General features: G+C 44.1%; 1 protein-coding gene and 1 pseudogene across 1 annotated transcript; both read right to left on the bottom strand.

Annotated features, from left to right (window-relative positions):
- Positions 1–2,179: 2,179 nt before the first annotated feature.
- Positions 2,180–9,781, bottom strand: LOC141438587 (SUN domain-containing protein 2-like; annotated as a pseudogene).
- Positions 9,782–11,582: 1,801 nt separating this feature from the next.
- On the bottom strand, positions 11,583–14,595 carry LOC141438684 (eukaryotic translation initiation factor 3 subunit M-like). The gene is made up of 7 exons (XM_074102578.1): positions 14,422–14,595; positions 14,163–14,342; positions 13,751–13,845; positions 13,309–13,524; positions 12,437–12,702; positions 12,184–12,327; positions 11,583–11,829 (listed from the first exon to the last, which is right to left on the bottom strand). Exons 1-7 carry the CDS (start codon positions 14,464–14,466, stop codon positions 11,615–11,617), a joined length of 1,161 nt encoding a protein of 386 aa, XP_073958679.1. The 5' UTR covers positions 14,467–14,595; the 3' UTR covers positions 11,583–11,614.
- Positions 14,596–16,156: the final 1,561 nt, after the last annotated feature.

Here is a 16,156-nt window from a genome sequence, read left to right as displayed (position 1 = left end):
TCCACTGCTAGTTAGATACAGCCTCTCCATGGTACGCCACTAAGGTGTTCTATAGCTCTCCGCCTCTAATCCCAGTCCGCGGTCTTGCAAATATCATCGCCTCCTCTTGCTAACAGCGGCCTATATCATGCAAAAACTTTCTGTTCGTTTTAAAAATAAGGCGTAAGTAAGTAAAAAATTGAGTTAGGGTTTTGGCTGTTAATCATTTTCTATTCAAAATATGACTTAACTTCTTGCAGACGGCCGAGCGTAAGCGAGGATAGGGATGTGAGGCCGGCCACCCCAGGTTCCGGCCGAGGTTTGTTATAGTGCTTTTCTCAAACCACCATGAAATAAAATAAAAATAAACAAGAAATGAAGCTGGCGGAAACGCTAGTCTGGTTCGCCTTGTTGTGTGGCTGGTGGTGGCGGCGGCTGCGGCGGTGTTGCTGGGCGTGGGCCACGTGCGTGTCGCAGAGCGCGCGTTGAAACAAAAGACGGTCGCATGCCGGCCAGCGGCCTGCAAGTTGTATGAAATCTCTCTGCAGGCCGCTAAAGTGACCGCGCGCAGGCTGCAGTCACAGCGCCTGCAGCGCGATACTTCTCAGCCTATTATACACAACGTCAATATTTCATGTCATGTTTGAGAAAAATGATTGAAAAATTATTGTAGTCATATATTTCTGGTCGGGGCTTTACATATGTGTACATACTTACGTTTATATCCCATGCAAGTAAGGATTTGTCAAACAAATTACTAATATTTAAGTAAGTTACCAAATCCTCTAGAGATAGACGTTTCCCTTAGTGAATCACTTGCCAAGTTACACGCGTAAAATCAGCGTCGCAATCCCGGGACATCATTAACGCATAGAGCGACGATTAATATCCCGCTTCACAGTCCACTCGCTGGCGTCGACAATAGATAGAAGTCATAAAGGGTGAAAGCACCTCTCCTTGAAATTTATCCTTTTGCTTGGGCACCGCCTACGAGCTACGTGCACCTACTGCTCAATATTAATGATGCGATCTTAGTTCAAATGTCTCTCGCACTCTCGGCTTGACGTGAATTAATGATTGGCTGAAAGGCCCGAGTTTGTTTGTTTGGTCACCTATTATGAGAATTTAGCATGTGATAGTGAGGAGCCTTTACTGCCTTACGTACTTGAATTGAGGGCAAGGAATTTATTGAGTGCTGTGCGTAGGTAGCTAAAGCAAAGCGGCTTCTTCAACCGGCAGCATGTAAATGCTGAGCTTGACCATATTGTTTGCAACGTGTTTTGTTTTTGTATGTTTTTTTCCTGCTGAACAAGATTGTATGTATATGTATGTAAATCCATTTCGTAAATAGGCTGTCTGTCTGTCTGGCTGTCACCACTGCTTTCCCAGAAACGACATAAAGGTATAAGTATCAAGTAAAAATGATCAGGTCTAAGAGGAATCAAGTCAGGATAAACCAACTAATAGGTGCTATAAATACGAATGTTTGTGTGTGTTTGTTACTTAATATTTTAAGATAAACTGGCAGAATTTGGATGATTTGTATTTGAGATAAAGACTGTAGTGAATTTCGAGAGTAGATATATAGGTGTTGAACACATTCATTAGGCATTTGCTTTTTGAGAATTGTCCTGAACTGAAGCTTCAGTTAAACTGCCAGACGGAATGATTCACGAGAGCGAAGCTAGTTTTAACTATAAAATACTTCTTTTTATTTCCAAATTAAACTAGTTAAGTGATAAAATGCTTTTAAAGATAAAGCAATCCTTCCGTATTGCCAGTAGGTGGTGCACACTACACACGATAAGCACGCAATGTAAAGCTGCGTGCTCGCCGAAGCAGCGGGAAGCGGGCGGCGGGCGCGGGCGCGAGCGCGGCGGTCAACCCATTAGTGCGCCCGCGCCGCAGGGGCTCATGATCACTTTGCTCATGTTAATTTATGTCCTTTGTCGCATTGTCCAGCACAATACACGCATTTTTATAACCCTCGGCTGCCGGACACCCAGATTAACATCTACTGTTTGGTTTTGGCTTTCTCCCGTTTTGTGCAAGGACACAATAGCCCTAACTGGGCACCTGGCATTAATGGCTCAAGAGTAATGGATTTTGCAAAAAAAAAACAATATGTTAAAGTCGATTTCTAAAGACGGTGCTTACTTAAGCTCGTAATAAAAGAGTTATGTAGGAGCATTAAATTAAGTTTACTTTTATGGACAGGAATAGTTCTTAGAATTATAAAATAAGCTAAATTAAAATAAGGCTAAATTTATACGTTACATTGAACCGCACTAATATTAAGTTAAAAACTAAACAAATATAACCTTGACTACTAGGAGTGTGACTAAAAACATTTACAACTACTTCTAACTTTTCTATTTTGCTTTTAACTTTGCTTTTTTGTTTTGTTCTCTTAGCAACAAAGTTGCATATAAGTAGGTAGGTTTTATTAGATCGCAGTCCTATTCGTTTTCAACATTAACATCCTCCTCAGAAGCAATCGAGTTTTTCGGGGTCTGGCCGGGAAGCAGGTCTCGTGAACCCTGACGCGGTAGACACACGTGTACACCGGGTGCCCCAGTTCGACAGCACTTTGACACGCACTATGTTGAAGCCCCGCGGCGACGGCTGCAGCACCTCGAATACTGTATGGGACTCGCTTCTTTGTTGTACTCGAAGGTGCCGAAGTTGTGAGGAGTCGGGTCCGAACGCGACCGTAAGCCTTCTAGCTGGATCAGGCGCGGCGCTGCCATAATTTCCCTGCAAGATACGGGTGTGGTTTGTATTTTCGTTATGGTTTCACGGGATACCCGTAAAAGTAACAAATTTGGAGTTGAAATAAAAAATACAAAAAGACTCCAAAAAACCAATCATAATTTGATTGTTTAGTAGCGACATCTCTTGTCTGGGTGAGCGGTTGGTCCCGAAAGAGTGTGACGTCTCTATGAGAGCGGAACATAGATGTCGCTAGTGCTGCTGCATAAGTAGCGTAGTAATAAGCAATCTGAGATATATATGCATAGGAAAAATTCGTGTCTAGATTCCTTTCCAGTGGTGGTTGTAGGGGTTATAGCACGCAGCACGGATTGCTGAGGACCTGGGTTCGATTCTCAGCGCTGGTCTCTTTTTCTGTTTTTTTTTGTGCATCCATGTCTCAGTTTGTATTTTCTTATATAAATCATCCCAGCCTATATACCTACGTCCCACTGCTGGCACAGCAGGGTTACTACGAAACTCGAAGTTCGTGGCGTGCGGTCCCTCTGACACTTATAATTTATACGAGAGCGAAGGGACGGTACGATACGAACTTCGAATTTTGTAGTACCCTAAAGGCCTCCTCTCAGAACAAGCCAGTAGTACATAATCTTGTGAGTAGGTATAGGTATCATCCGTATAGTGCAAACCCGCTCAACCATACTATATATCTACGTATTACCCGCGTATCTGCACTAGATACGTGTAGTTTTCAGCGGGTGGTGGCTCATTATGTGACAGACAAATGTGATGCCTTCTCTGTTTATTCGGACAAAACAAACGGAGACGCATCACAAATACTGTCACTTAAATTTTATCAATGCGTGGGAAAAACAGGGCCTTAGAGATGAAAAAGGTTTTTTTTAGGACTATAGGTACCTATTGTTACGTTTAATAATTACTGTATATCAATATGTACCGTGTGGTGTCGGTCAAGAATTGCACCACCCCCTCTCTTCCCGTGGTGTCGTAAGAGGCGACTAAGGGATAAACCGGAGGATGGGCAGCAGCGTCCTCCGCGAACTATCGGATATAACTGCGGTCGCCAACCCGCCTGCCAAGCGTGGCGACTAAGGCATTTTCCCCCCAAGGTACAAGATATAAAAACTAATGAATCCACACAATCAGCCCAGACCCCTAGTCCCCGGCGGCCCTGCTATTCCTGGCTCCGGTAGCGGCCATGGTAACGGCGGGGCAGGGGGTGCTATAGCTAATCACCGCAGAGGCCCGGCTACCAAAAACGACAACCTTTGGCCCTGGCAACATATAACTGCCGAACGCTGCGGACCGATGAAAGGATACTGGAACTGGAGGAAGAATTGAGCAGGTTACGATGGGAATCATAGGGTTATCAGAAGTCCGTAGAGAGGGGGAGGACACGATAACTCTTAAGTCCGGTAACTTGCTCTATTTCCGGGAGGGCGAACACCAGTCCCAGGAGGTGTCGGGTTTATCGTCCACAGGTCCCTCGTGAACAACGTGGTGAAGATCGATAGTGTGTCGAACCGGGTAGCATGCCTTGTACTCAGAATGACCCAACGATATTCGTTGAAGGTCATACAGGTATACGCTCCGACCTCGACGCACTCCGACGATGAGGTGGAGGCTATGTATGAGGATATTTCCAGAGCCATGCATAGCTCCAAAACTCACTTTACGGTTGTTATGGGGACTTTAACGCAAAGCTGGGCAAACGAGACGGTGAAGAACTGAGAGTGGGAAATTTGGAGTGGGCGTAGGAATCACCGGGGCCACCTACTGGCCGGTTTTATGGAGAAGGAGGGACTCTATATGATGAACTCCTTCTTCAGGAAACGTGAGCATAGGAAGTGGACCTGGATGAGCCCTGATGGTGTTACGAGGAATGAGATAGATTTTATCATGTCGACGAAAAAGCACATATTCAATGATGTCTCCGTGATCAGTGCGTTTAAACCGGGAGTGATCACCGTATGGTACGAGGCTCATTGAATATCCAGTTCAAGCTTGAAAGGTCTCGACTGATGAAATCTACGCTCCGCCCAGAACCTGCTCAGCTCCAAACCCCGAGAGCTTTCAGCTCGAACTTCAAAATCGTTTCGAATGCCTAGGTAGCGAGGTGGACGATTACAACGACGGGTTTGTGAAGCTGTCCATATGGTCGGGTCTAAGTTCTTCAAGACCCGCCGTACTAGAACCAAAAGGCTTTCGGATTCCACCCTTAGGCTCATGGAGGTGAGGCGTGAGATGATTTTGCAGTCTTCTGGTGACGCTTCTCGCATCGGCAGCTCAACAGACAGATCTCAAAGTCTCTGAAGCGCGATGTACGCCGATTTAATACTACCAGTATTGAAGAGGCTATTGAGCGTAACAGGGGCTCTAAGGTGTTTACCAGGGATCTGTCTGTTGGTCAAAGCCAGTTGATGAAGCTCAAGACCGACGACGGCAGAATCGTTTCATCCAAACCTGAGCTGTTGGAGGAAGTTGAGAGGTTTTATGGACAGCTATACACGACAACCCGAACACCTGTCGAAAATCTAGCTAAAGACCGAGGGCTAGATTAACCCGACACTATACCGAAGACATCCCGGACGTCAGCCTGTACGAGATTAGTATGGCCCTCAAGCAGCTTAAGAATGGCAAAGCCCCGGGTGACGACGGAATTACAGCCGAACTCCTGAAGGCGGGTGGTAGACCAGTCCTTAAGGGCCTTCAGACGCTGTTTAGTTCCGTCCTTCACCAAGGGAGAACGCCGAAAGCATGGAACAGAAGTGTGGTGGTGCTCTTCTTCAAAAAAGGTGATAACACCTTGCTGAAGAACTATAGACCCATCTCACTTCTGAGCCATGTTTACAAGCTATTTTCCAGGGTCATCACAAACCGTCTCACACGCAGGCTTGACGACTTCCAGCCTCCCGAACAAGCCGGCTTCCGAAAAGGCTATAGTACCGTAGACCACATACATGCGCTGCGGCAGGTTATACAGAAGACTGAAGAGTATAACCTCCCCCTTTGCCTAGCATTTGTGGACTACGAGAAAGCCTTCGATTCGATCGAGACTTGGGCTGTGCTGCAGGCTCTCCAGCGGTGCCAAGTTGACTATCGGTATATCGAAGTGTTGAAGTGTCTGTACGAAAACGCCACTATGTCCGTCCGATTACAGGATCAGAGCACGAAGCCTATTCCTCTGCAGCGGGGAGTCAGACAAGGAGATGTGATCTCTCCGAAACTGTTCACCGCTGCATTGGAGGATGCTTTTAAGGTTTTGGACTGGAAAGGACGAGGCATCAACATTAATGGCGAGTACTTCACTCATCTTCGATTCGCCGACGACATTGTAGTCATGGCTGAGACCATGGAGGACCTCGGTGCTATGCTCGCTGACCTCAGTAGAGTTTCCGACCGAGTTGGCCTGAAAATGAACATGGACAAGACGAAAGTCATGTCTATGTCCATGTTGTACCAACTCCCGTAATAGTCGGAGACTCTGCGCTCGAAGTTGTTGACGACTATGTATACCTGGACAAACGGTCCAGTTAGGTAGGTCCAACTTGAGAAAGAGATCACTCGTCGAATCCGACTCGGCTGGGCAGCGTTCGGAAGCTTCGTAGTGTCTTTTCGTCCAAATTACCGCAGTGTTTGAAGTCAAAGTCTTTGACCAGTGTGTGTTGCCAGTGATGACATACGGATCTGAGACGTGGGCGCTAACGATGGGCCTCATGAGAAAACTCAAAGTCACTCAGAGGGCTATGGAGAGGGCTATGCTCGGGGTTTCTCTGCGGGATAGAATTAGAAATGATGATATCCGCAGTAGAACTAAGGTTACCGACATAGCCCGAAGAATTGCGAAACTAAAGTGGCAGTGGGCGGGGCACATTGCTCGCAGGACGGATGGCCGATGGGGCCAGAAGGTTCTCGAATGGCGTCCGCGGACCGGGAGACGAGCTGTCGGTAGGCCTCCAACAAGATGGAGCGACGACTTGGTTAAGATCGCGGGATCGCGGTGGATGCGAAAAGCACAAGACCGGTCTGAGTGGAGAGCCTTGGGGGAGGCCTATGTCCAGCAGTGGACGTCTTTCGGCTGACATGATGATGATGATGATCAATATGCGCGGTATTACGCTTGACGCAGAAGTCATTTAGACACGCGGCAGCCAGGTTTAAAGAAAATGGTCAATATTTACTTGTAGGATCAATATGCGCTGGTATATGCTCGAGCTGAAGCCAGTCACGTATATTGGCCTAGCAGCCGTATGGTGGCTTCGCCGATGGCGCCCTTGAAGGCCCAGCACTGGCCCGGCAGCGCGCCGGGCTGAATGATGGCGCGTGCGGACTGGCACTCGCGGCACATCACGACGTGAGCAGGTGCAGCGCCCAGGAACCGGCGACTCGTACATGAAGTGACCCACGTGTCCCGGTGTCCAGAATGCGAGCGCCAGCCGATTCCAGCGCGTAATCTCCCAACTAGGTATAACGTTAAACTAAATGAAAACCTTATCTATCACTGATTGAGTCAGGCGTTAATTTTGCGAATGTCCGTAAGCGATGTACACCTTTCTTGTTTACCTTGATCTACTTTAACGAGCGTATTGGTACCTAGCAGAGGACCAAGTAAAGGGTGTAATTTCTTAGTTTAACACCTATCGTTTATTTGCCTATTTTATTTACCCTTTGTAAGTTTGTGGCGAGCGCCGACGCATAAACACGCAGGCACACAATTTCGATTCGTAAACAGTTGAACCAGCAAAAGTTTCACGTCTGTCCCACGCAATTGGAATAAAAATAAAACTGATCAAATCTCACAGAAATTCATAAAGTAGAACCTAAGCCATAAATGGATAAGTAGTTTTGTTTTAATCGAGTACATCTATTTACACAACCCTTTTAGCCTTTGGATAATTGGAGAATTTGAACATCGGTGTCTCGAGCGCGTTCGGCCTCCGTCGCAACCGTGATGACTGCACGGCCGACATCGCTGATGATATACGCTTCATTTCTCTACAACCGCTCGTTCTTGCATCTAACTGATGGGCCACTTGTAAAACGTCACCTGTCGGTCATAGTCAGCGAGGTCGAATCCCCGGCCGGGACGCAGCGCGGGGCCGAGCGCGTCTCGCGCGCGCCCCGCCGCCGCCGCCACCGCCGGCAGCGCCGACGACACTCGCTCCATCTCTGACTGCAGCGCTCATGCTTGCGGTTCACCTTTTGCAAACATTCGCATAGATAGGTAAGCTGTACCCAGCCGAGGAACCACAACGGTAAAGAAGGTACCATCTCCATCAATATCTGCCACAGCGGAGCGTGCAAACATATCTGACACGTCCTACCGACCCTAGAAATAGAGTCGTGTCAGATATTTATGCACGCTTTCTTGTATCAGATATTCGTGCTGATGACTGTACACTGCTTGCGTTGTAAGAGCATCCTGTCCGTAAATTAAACTAAGTCAGTACAGTCAGCATCATAAGTAGCTGTACACTTTCGTACTTTGTCGTTTTACAGCCACGTACCTACTAAACGCCATGCAAGATTGTCACTGTGTCAATTCAGTACGACAGGGTAAAAAAATGATCCGCTACTTTTGATACTGATCAGTCAGTTTTACGAAGTAGGTACACTTCGTAAAACTGACTTCATTTACGGCTTTTATTGTGTGTTAATCATGCGCTGATAACATATAAATTTTATTCATATGAAGGGACGGACAAATTTTAATGATATCGAAGGCATCATCCACATGTTATCATCCACTAGATCACGACCAAAAAATTTGGATTAGGCTTCAAACCAATGGTCAGTACGAAGCTTGAGGTCCTGGGTTCGATTCCGGTCCGGGGCAGATATTTGTATGAATAATACGAATGTTTGTTCTCGGGTCTTGGATGTTTAATATGCATTTAAGTACGTATTATCTATATAAGTATGTTTATCCGTTGCTTAGTATCCATAGTAGGTACAAGCTTTGCTTAGTTTGGGACAGTGTCCCATGATATTTTATTTGATATTTAATTATAGTTTATCCTTTTAAATATATATTAATATATCCATATTACAAGCTTTGCTTAGTTTGGGACTAGGTCAATTGGTGTCTAAGTGTCCCATGCCCATGACCATGCTATATTTATTTATTTACTAGATTTTGCCCGCGGCTTCGCCCGCGTGGAATTCGGTTATCGCGCGCTGTTCCCTCGGGAACTGTGCATTTTCCGGTATAAAAAGTAGCCTATGTCACTCACTGGCCCATAAACTATCTCTATGCCAAAAATTAAGTCGATCCGTCGCTCCGTTTCGACGTGAAAGACGGACAAACACAAAAACACACACTTTCGCATTTGTAGTATAGTATGGAAATATGAATTACTTATTATTAATATAGAAACTCCAACATCCCTGCATCGCGCCATTGAGTTTCTCAACTCGGACGCATATAGGTATACAAGTTCCGACGCTCTTCCTTCGGACTTCGGTCCCCAGGCATAACATCTTCCTGGAGAGATCTCTCGATTGTTACCCTTGGCCCACAGTTAGAACCTGCTCTTCCTTCCGCTTTCCTACGCGAAACGCTCTAAAGTGCGCTGGCTCATTTAAGAAACTTGCAAAACCATTACCTACCTATAGAAGTAGGTGAATATATAGATATATAACAGTTTCATCTCTGAAATTACCATCCCCTTTGCCAAGCTTTGCTTTGCTTTGCCGAGCTCTAGTTTTAGCGTCCATTCGTAGTAGGTTACTAATCTAAACTATTACTACCCATTGTATGCCTGGCTTATGTAACGCATCCCTACTTTCAAGGCTTAAAATTTCTACTCTACATCTACATCATCTTTCATATTTACCTACCTTGTAATGTATAGACATAAACCGCTACCTCAGAAAGTCCTCTTGTAAGCTGCATCACGACGTATTTGATGTCATTAAAGCTGCCGTCGAGTCCCTCCTTCGGCCCATAAAGGTACGTGTGCACTTGCAACCCGAACAGAAACGACAGCATCACGAACACAAAGCACCGGAACAGCACCGACGAACACGGGAAGTAGTACGAGCCATCTATCTCATCATCATCATCCATCGGAAAATGTGGCCTACTGGGGAATTCGCACGTAGGTAATATTGAAGAGCTACCAAAGAGAGCTACTAAGAAGAACTATAATTTCATTTGTGAAAGATGTCAGTCTATACTAATCATCCTCTTTATTGTGTCATTCTGCTTTTTATGATAATTACACTAAGCAGGTAACTGGGAAGGTCGTGTGTGTAGCTTGCGTATTTGTGTGCAAGGTGTGCAAGTTAGCGCAAGTACCTACCTACTAGTACCTACCTACGTCAAACTTGTACAATACAAATAGACAGCATGCATAAATTAGGTGCATGCTAAAGTTGTGTGCAACTGGTGTGCAACGATTGTAAGTACGACTCATGGTTTTATTAATGTTCAGTCCATCAATGGATGGTTAGGGTCGCCTCTCATGCCACATCTATCGACGCAGAATCGGCTTTAGCCGATCAAAAAACGCTCTATTTCCACGCGGTAAGAGCGAAAAAGACGTTTTACCAAGGGCCAGAAATATATATAGTATATAGTAATGTAATATATAGTTTATTTATGGTCCTTGGTTTTACCCTCCGTAGGTACCTAGGTCGTTTCGCGTCGGGCGAGCTGATCGACGTCTTCTTCGCTCTTATTTCGTAGACATACCTGAAGTATTTTTTGATCGGCTAAAGCCGATTCTACGACGATGGGGAGACCCCTTAGACGGCGAACTATAAACAAAACGAATATTCCGAACGAGAAGAATAAGCTGGACGTTAATTTTTGAAATTCTAGCGCCATCTAGTATCGAATAGATAAACTACTACGATGAACAGACAACTAACACAATTTAGGTGTGTCAGTGTCACGTCGCTTTAGTCATTCACTGTTCAACACAGTGGTTCAACATCTCTGAATGAAGTATCTTACTAAAGTCTCTCTAAGCACCTGTCTGGAAATCACGCGATGTAGCGTAGCGCCGTTACAGTCACACATCAATGTGCTGTCCGCGGACGATACAGCAGGGCTACTACGAAACTCGAAACTCGAAGTTCGTATCGTACCGTCCCTCTCGCTATCGTATTAAATAGTATAAGTGTCAGAGGGACCGCACGACACGAACTTCGAGTTTCGTAGTAGCCCTGCAGAACTATACTTACTACGAAGTGCAAAATTCGAACTTCGTAAGTATCTTGCCTTCGCGCTGACGCTAATATTATAATTAAAGAGTGAGATAGACGGTACGATACAAACTTCGATTTTCGTAGCAGCCCCCCAGCATGCTGTGTGAATATTTATTTTGACGACCCTGAACAATTAATAAATAATAAATTCCCGAATACATACATCGCGAACTAATCTTAGGAAAAAAGCAAATTAAGTTTATCAAGCATCGACATCTATGTACCGTCGTCAAGACATTTTAATTTTGTTGCAATGTTACGGTTATGTTACTATTCTCTTGCCAAATAGGTGAACTACTTCAAAAAATACCATCTCATAACAAATTGTTTCGAAAGCTCATACATGAGCTTTAATTAAGCCATTGTTACACACAGCGCCATCTGTCTACTTTCAACCGAGCTAATAGAGGACTCATCGACCGAGAGAACTATTGGTTTCTCTATTAGTTCGGAGTTGTGTGGATAGATGGCGCATTCGGGATGTTGCACCTCTACACTGCTTTGCCAAAATAAAGATGGCGATTTGTGATCTGTAGACTTGTAACGCCTATTATGAACCAATAAAACAATCTTCTACACAAATAATATATTTCTATCCCGCCGCAACAGCCATAAACTCCAAAAAAAAGGGCCCGCTGTCAATAAAACAAAGAGAATAGCTGTTATACATTTATTGCATTAGTGAAATCTAAGCCTTCTGCTGTTGCTGCGCATACTCCAGCTGCGCGGTGGCGACGCCGGCCATGGAGTCTTGCGCGGCGTGCACGTTAGTGCGCCAGGCCGAGAGCACTGCGCGGAGCTGCTGCCACTGCGCCGGCCCGAACGTACGGTGCATCGTACTGGACACGCGGACCGTGCGCGCCGCTTGGTCCATCCGCGCGCGTACCAGACGCGTCTTCAACACTGTACAATACAATACAAACTTATCATTACCCTGGAATGGTTTTTATTTAGCAAGCCGATGATGCAGCACTTTTTGGTTCAATTTTAATCTTTATACGAAACATGATACCGCCCACATATGTCTGAGTGAGGTGGCAATATAATATGGTGGATACTAATTATCAAATGCTGGCATTTCACTTGGCATATTCACTGAAATATTTGCATGTATGAAAGATATGTACTATTTAATTTCTACATGGAGATGTCAAAAGCGCAACGCGAAAACACAACACCAAGTGAAGTGCCACAATTATAATAGATAATTTTACAACAATAAAGTAAGTTCTGGAGAGAAGTATGATAAAAAAGAACCTTCAATGATAAAAGCCTCAACATCCTTCTCTTCAATCTGAAGCTCGTTGATGATTTCATCAAAGGTGATGTCAGGATTGATCTCAGCCATCTGCATGAATGACAGTATCCTCATCTTCTTGATATTCTGCTCATGGTTGAGACCTGAAATGATATACAATACCAAATTAATTGTTGATAAATAAAAACTAATTTTTCATATTCCCAAGTTCTTGGGATTGATGCAAGAATACATATAGAAATATCTACGTACCTTGTGACTGAACAAACTCCTTGTGGTTATTATAAAACTTCTGATAGCTGGACAGCTTCTCTGACACGAAGATGGTAAGCAAGTCATGAATAAGCTCCCCTTCCAGGAACCGCACAGGCTTCAGAGCCAGGAGGGGGTCCAGGAGGAATGTGTTAGGGTCCGCGAGAGCAGTTGCTATGCACTTAATAGCATCCTCACGAGCATATGATGCATTCTCATCTGTGTATGTGCCCAGAAGCTCAATCATTACTTTTGAGGCCAGCTCACTGAAAGTAATATTAGTAAAAACTTTAATCATTTGGTCAAAGTGCTACAGCATATTTTAGCCTTTCATGGTTGTCACTATTTGTGAAGAGACTGAGCCACATTTGTTGCAGTGAAAAATAAAAATTGATTACTACCTCTGAATTTGTTTTGACAGATATTTAAATATAAAAAGCCAGCAACCAAGGCAATGGAATTACAATTCAATTGAAATCCAGCATTGTACAGTTATAAGGCTTTAAGAGACTAATAAGATTTCATTCTTATTAACTGTTCCACTTTATTAAAATTGTTTCTTGTTTTTGTATAGAACTATACTTGAAACATTTAGGTAATTAACTAAATGAAAACAAACTTCAGCTGCCAGATTTGGTACATTCAAAGATTATATAAATTTTACTTATCTGTCATTGCAATACAAACTAGACTAGTGTTTCAATACAGAAACATAAATGCTTAGATAGTTTTATGAGGGAATTTCAATATTTAAGACACAAATTGGTGTTGTTTTGTTTATGTTCCGTTAAATACTTATCCAAACCAAGTATAAGTATTATTAATAGAAAGCATTGACATATGATATAACAACACAGGTACTTCTTAAATACCTGTTCTGATCCTTCAATACCAAATGCAGCAATCGGTACAGCTTCTGCATTTGCTCATTAGAGGGTGGGCAGGTAGCAAACTCCTTGCGTAGCTGTTCCACCCCAGTGAAGACTTCTTGGACAAAGCCAACTCTTGCTGCCAACTCAATCACATGATAGTAAACATGGTAGCGAAGCGGGGAGTTTGCTTCAAGGTTGTTGTACAAGCGCCAGAGGCTGGAATTAAACATTTGCACTTCTTCAGATGTCTGAAGGAAGACCACCCTGAATTAACTAGACATTTTATTTAGATTAGCTCTGCAACTTTTTGAAACAATAAAAGAAATACAATGTTTTTTAAAGACTTAACATAGACAGAAAAAAATTTGCAAGAGCAATAATAACAATAACAAACTTCAAGAAGAATCAAGCATAGTAAGCTAGTATTTGATAAGTCACTTACGACTGGAGAGCAACCATCCCTAGTTTAGGGCCAGGCGCCTTTGTGAGTCTTTGGCTGAATGCCAAAATTAGGTTCTCACCTCTCTCCAATGGGATCTGCAGTTAAAAAAAGTAGGAAATCATCATTTCTTAGTAAATTATTTCGACATCATCCTAGAGGCACTGTAGGACTGGTTTGGACAAACTGCCTGTCTTACTGTAACAATTATTAATTTTATATAACTGAACTAAGATTTTAATTGCTAATTGTTTTTTAGCTTAATCTTTTTTGAGGTAGATATTGCTTCTATAAATAGCACAGGTTGCTAGATCTAATATGGACACAGTTAAATACGAAACATGTAGTCACCAAATAAATATCCTGGCATCAGTCCTATTAAATTCCGAAAAATCGATGACCAGCTGATACATACAGATACCATTATGGAGACAATACTGTTAAGAATGGCTTCGATATCCGATTCACTTGTCTCCTTGAAGCAAACATCGCAGACTCCGACGATTTTGTGTAAGTCATCTTCAATGCCCTTAACGGATTTCTCCTCTGAAATCTCAGCACCTAAGCTTTTAAAATATTTCCGGAGTTCTTGAGCCTGCAAATATAACAAAATATAGATACTACTTACACTACAAAATAGCTGAGTTGGCTTAGGTTAGGTTGCACTGACTGACCTGATCTTCCAGTGATATTTCCATAAAAACTGCTGGGCCCTGCATCTTTTATGACAGATAGACTTGCGGCTATATAATTTTAAACGGATAATTAAGCTTATTTACACAAATTATGTGAAAATACATGTGCATCAAGGAGATACAAAACGGCACGTCAAAATTTGCGTACCACACCACAGAGAAGAAAATAAAATAGAGGAGAAAAAAAACGTCGGGTAAGTTAAGGGGAAGTCTGTTAAGAGAAACTGGAAATGCAAACTGCAACAAAGATACAGTTCTGCACTTATTACTTATTACTGAGCACAGTTTGATGAAAAAATAAAATTCGGAAACCAATAAATTTTGCTCGTCATATGTTTTCTGTAGTTTTTTTTTGGTTCGGCTAAAAAACGTCACGCACGACCAAAGTCACGACCGTCACGACCTCTCTCTTTGACGCAGAGTCGCAGATGCTTTGATTGACGTGACTCGTGACGTGACACAACACACATAGTCACATAACCTCAAAATATTTGTTTGTTCAGTCCAGGGCTTCAAATACCGTTAAAAAATGGTAACGGTACCAACTGTCAACAGATTTAACGTTAAATCATAATTAACGTTAAACGATTTACCGTTACTTTTTACCGGTATAAAAAATGGTAACGTTATCAGCTATTCATTAAATTAACGTTAATTCAAAAGTATCGTTAAATCATTTTAACGGTATTTATATTACTATTTACCGGTAAGCTTGGGTAACGTTAAATGGCAGATTATCCTCATTTATCGAGCGAGTATGCACGCGCAATACGCGCATTCCTCGTCGTTTTTAGGGTTCCGTACCTCATTTTTGTCCTTCTGTCCGTCTGTCTTTCTGTTAAGACGCTTTTTCTCAGGAACGCGTGGAGGTATCAAGGTGAAATTTATAGGGGTAGATATTTGTATGAGAAATACGAATATCTGTTCTCGAGTCTTGGGTGCATAATAGTACATTACTGCAGAGGCCATGAAGTAAGGGATTGATGGACGAGTTCGGATAGAACGAGTCCAACAATCCCTGTTCTGGCCGAGGCTTGTATAGTGCTTTTCTCAAACAATGTGAGGAAATATTTTTCATCCATCCATCCATCCATCCATCCATCGCATCGCATCGCTTCGCATCGCATCGTTTCGCATGGCATCGCTTCGCATCGCATCGCATCGCTTCGCATCGCATCGCTTCGCATCGCTTCGCATCGCTTCGCATCGCTTGGCATCGCTTCGCATCGCTTGGCATCGCTTGGCATCGCTTCGCATCGCTTGGCATCGCTTCGCATCGCTTGGCATCGATTCGCATCGCTTGGCATCGCTTCGCATCGCTTGGCATCGCTTCGCATCGCTTGCATCGCTTCGCATCGCTTGGCATCGCTTCGCATCGCTTGGCATCGCTTGGCATCGCTTGGCATCGCTTGGCATCGCTTGGCATCGCTTCGCATCGGTTGGCATCGCTTCGCATCGGTTCGCGTCGCTTGGCGTCGCTTGGCGTCGCTTGGCGTCGCTTGGCGTCGCTTGGCGTCGCTTGGCGTCGCTTGGCGTCGCTTGGCATCGCTTGGCATCGCATCGCATCGCATCGCTTCGCATCGCATCGTTTCGCATGGCATCGCTTCGCATCGCTTCGCATCGCTTCGCATCGCTTGGCATCGCTTCGCATCGCTTGGCATCGCTTCGCATCGCTTGGCATCGCTTGGCATCGCTTGGCATCGCTTGGCATCGC

Source organism: Choristoneura fumiferana, chromosome 19 (assembly GCF_025370935.1).
Source record: "Choristoneura fumiferana chromosome 19, NRCan_CFum_1, whole genome shotgun sequence".
Classification (NCBI taxonomy): domain Eukaryota; kingdom Metazoa; phylum Arthropoda; class Insecta; order Lepidoptera; family Tortricidae; genus Choristoneura; species Choristoneura fumiferana.
The sequence above is the reverse complement of the archived record's forward strand: the minus strand, read 5'-3'. Positions and strand labels throughout refer to the sequence as shown.

Bases quoted from the DNA above. Each gene is read 5' to 3' on its own strand.
- LOC141438684 (XM_074102578.1), bottom strand. From the start codon at position 14,466: ATGCAGGGCCCAGCAGTTTTTATGGAAATATCACTGGAAGATCAG. The intron at 14,343-14,421 runs GTCAGTCAGTGC...TTATATTTGCAG, and splicing joins AAATATCACTGGAAGATCAG to GCTCAAGAACTCCGGAAATA. The intron at 11,830-12,183 runs GTTCTTTTTTAT...TGTATTGTACAG, and splicing joins TGAGGCTTTTATCATTGAAG to TGTTGAAGACGCGTCTGGTA.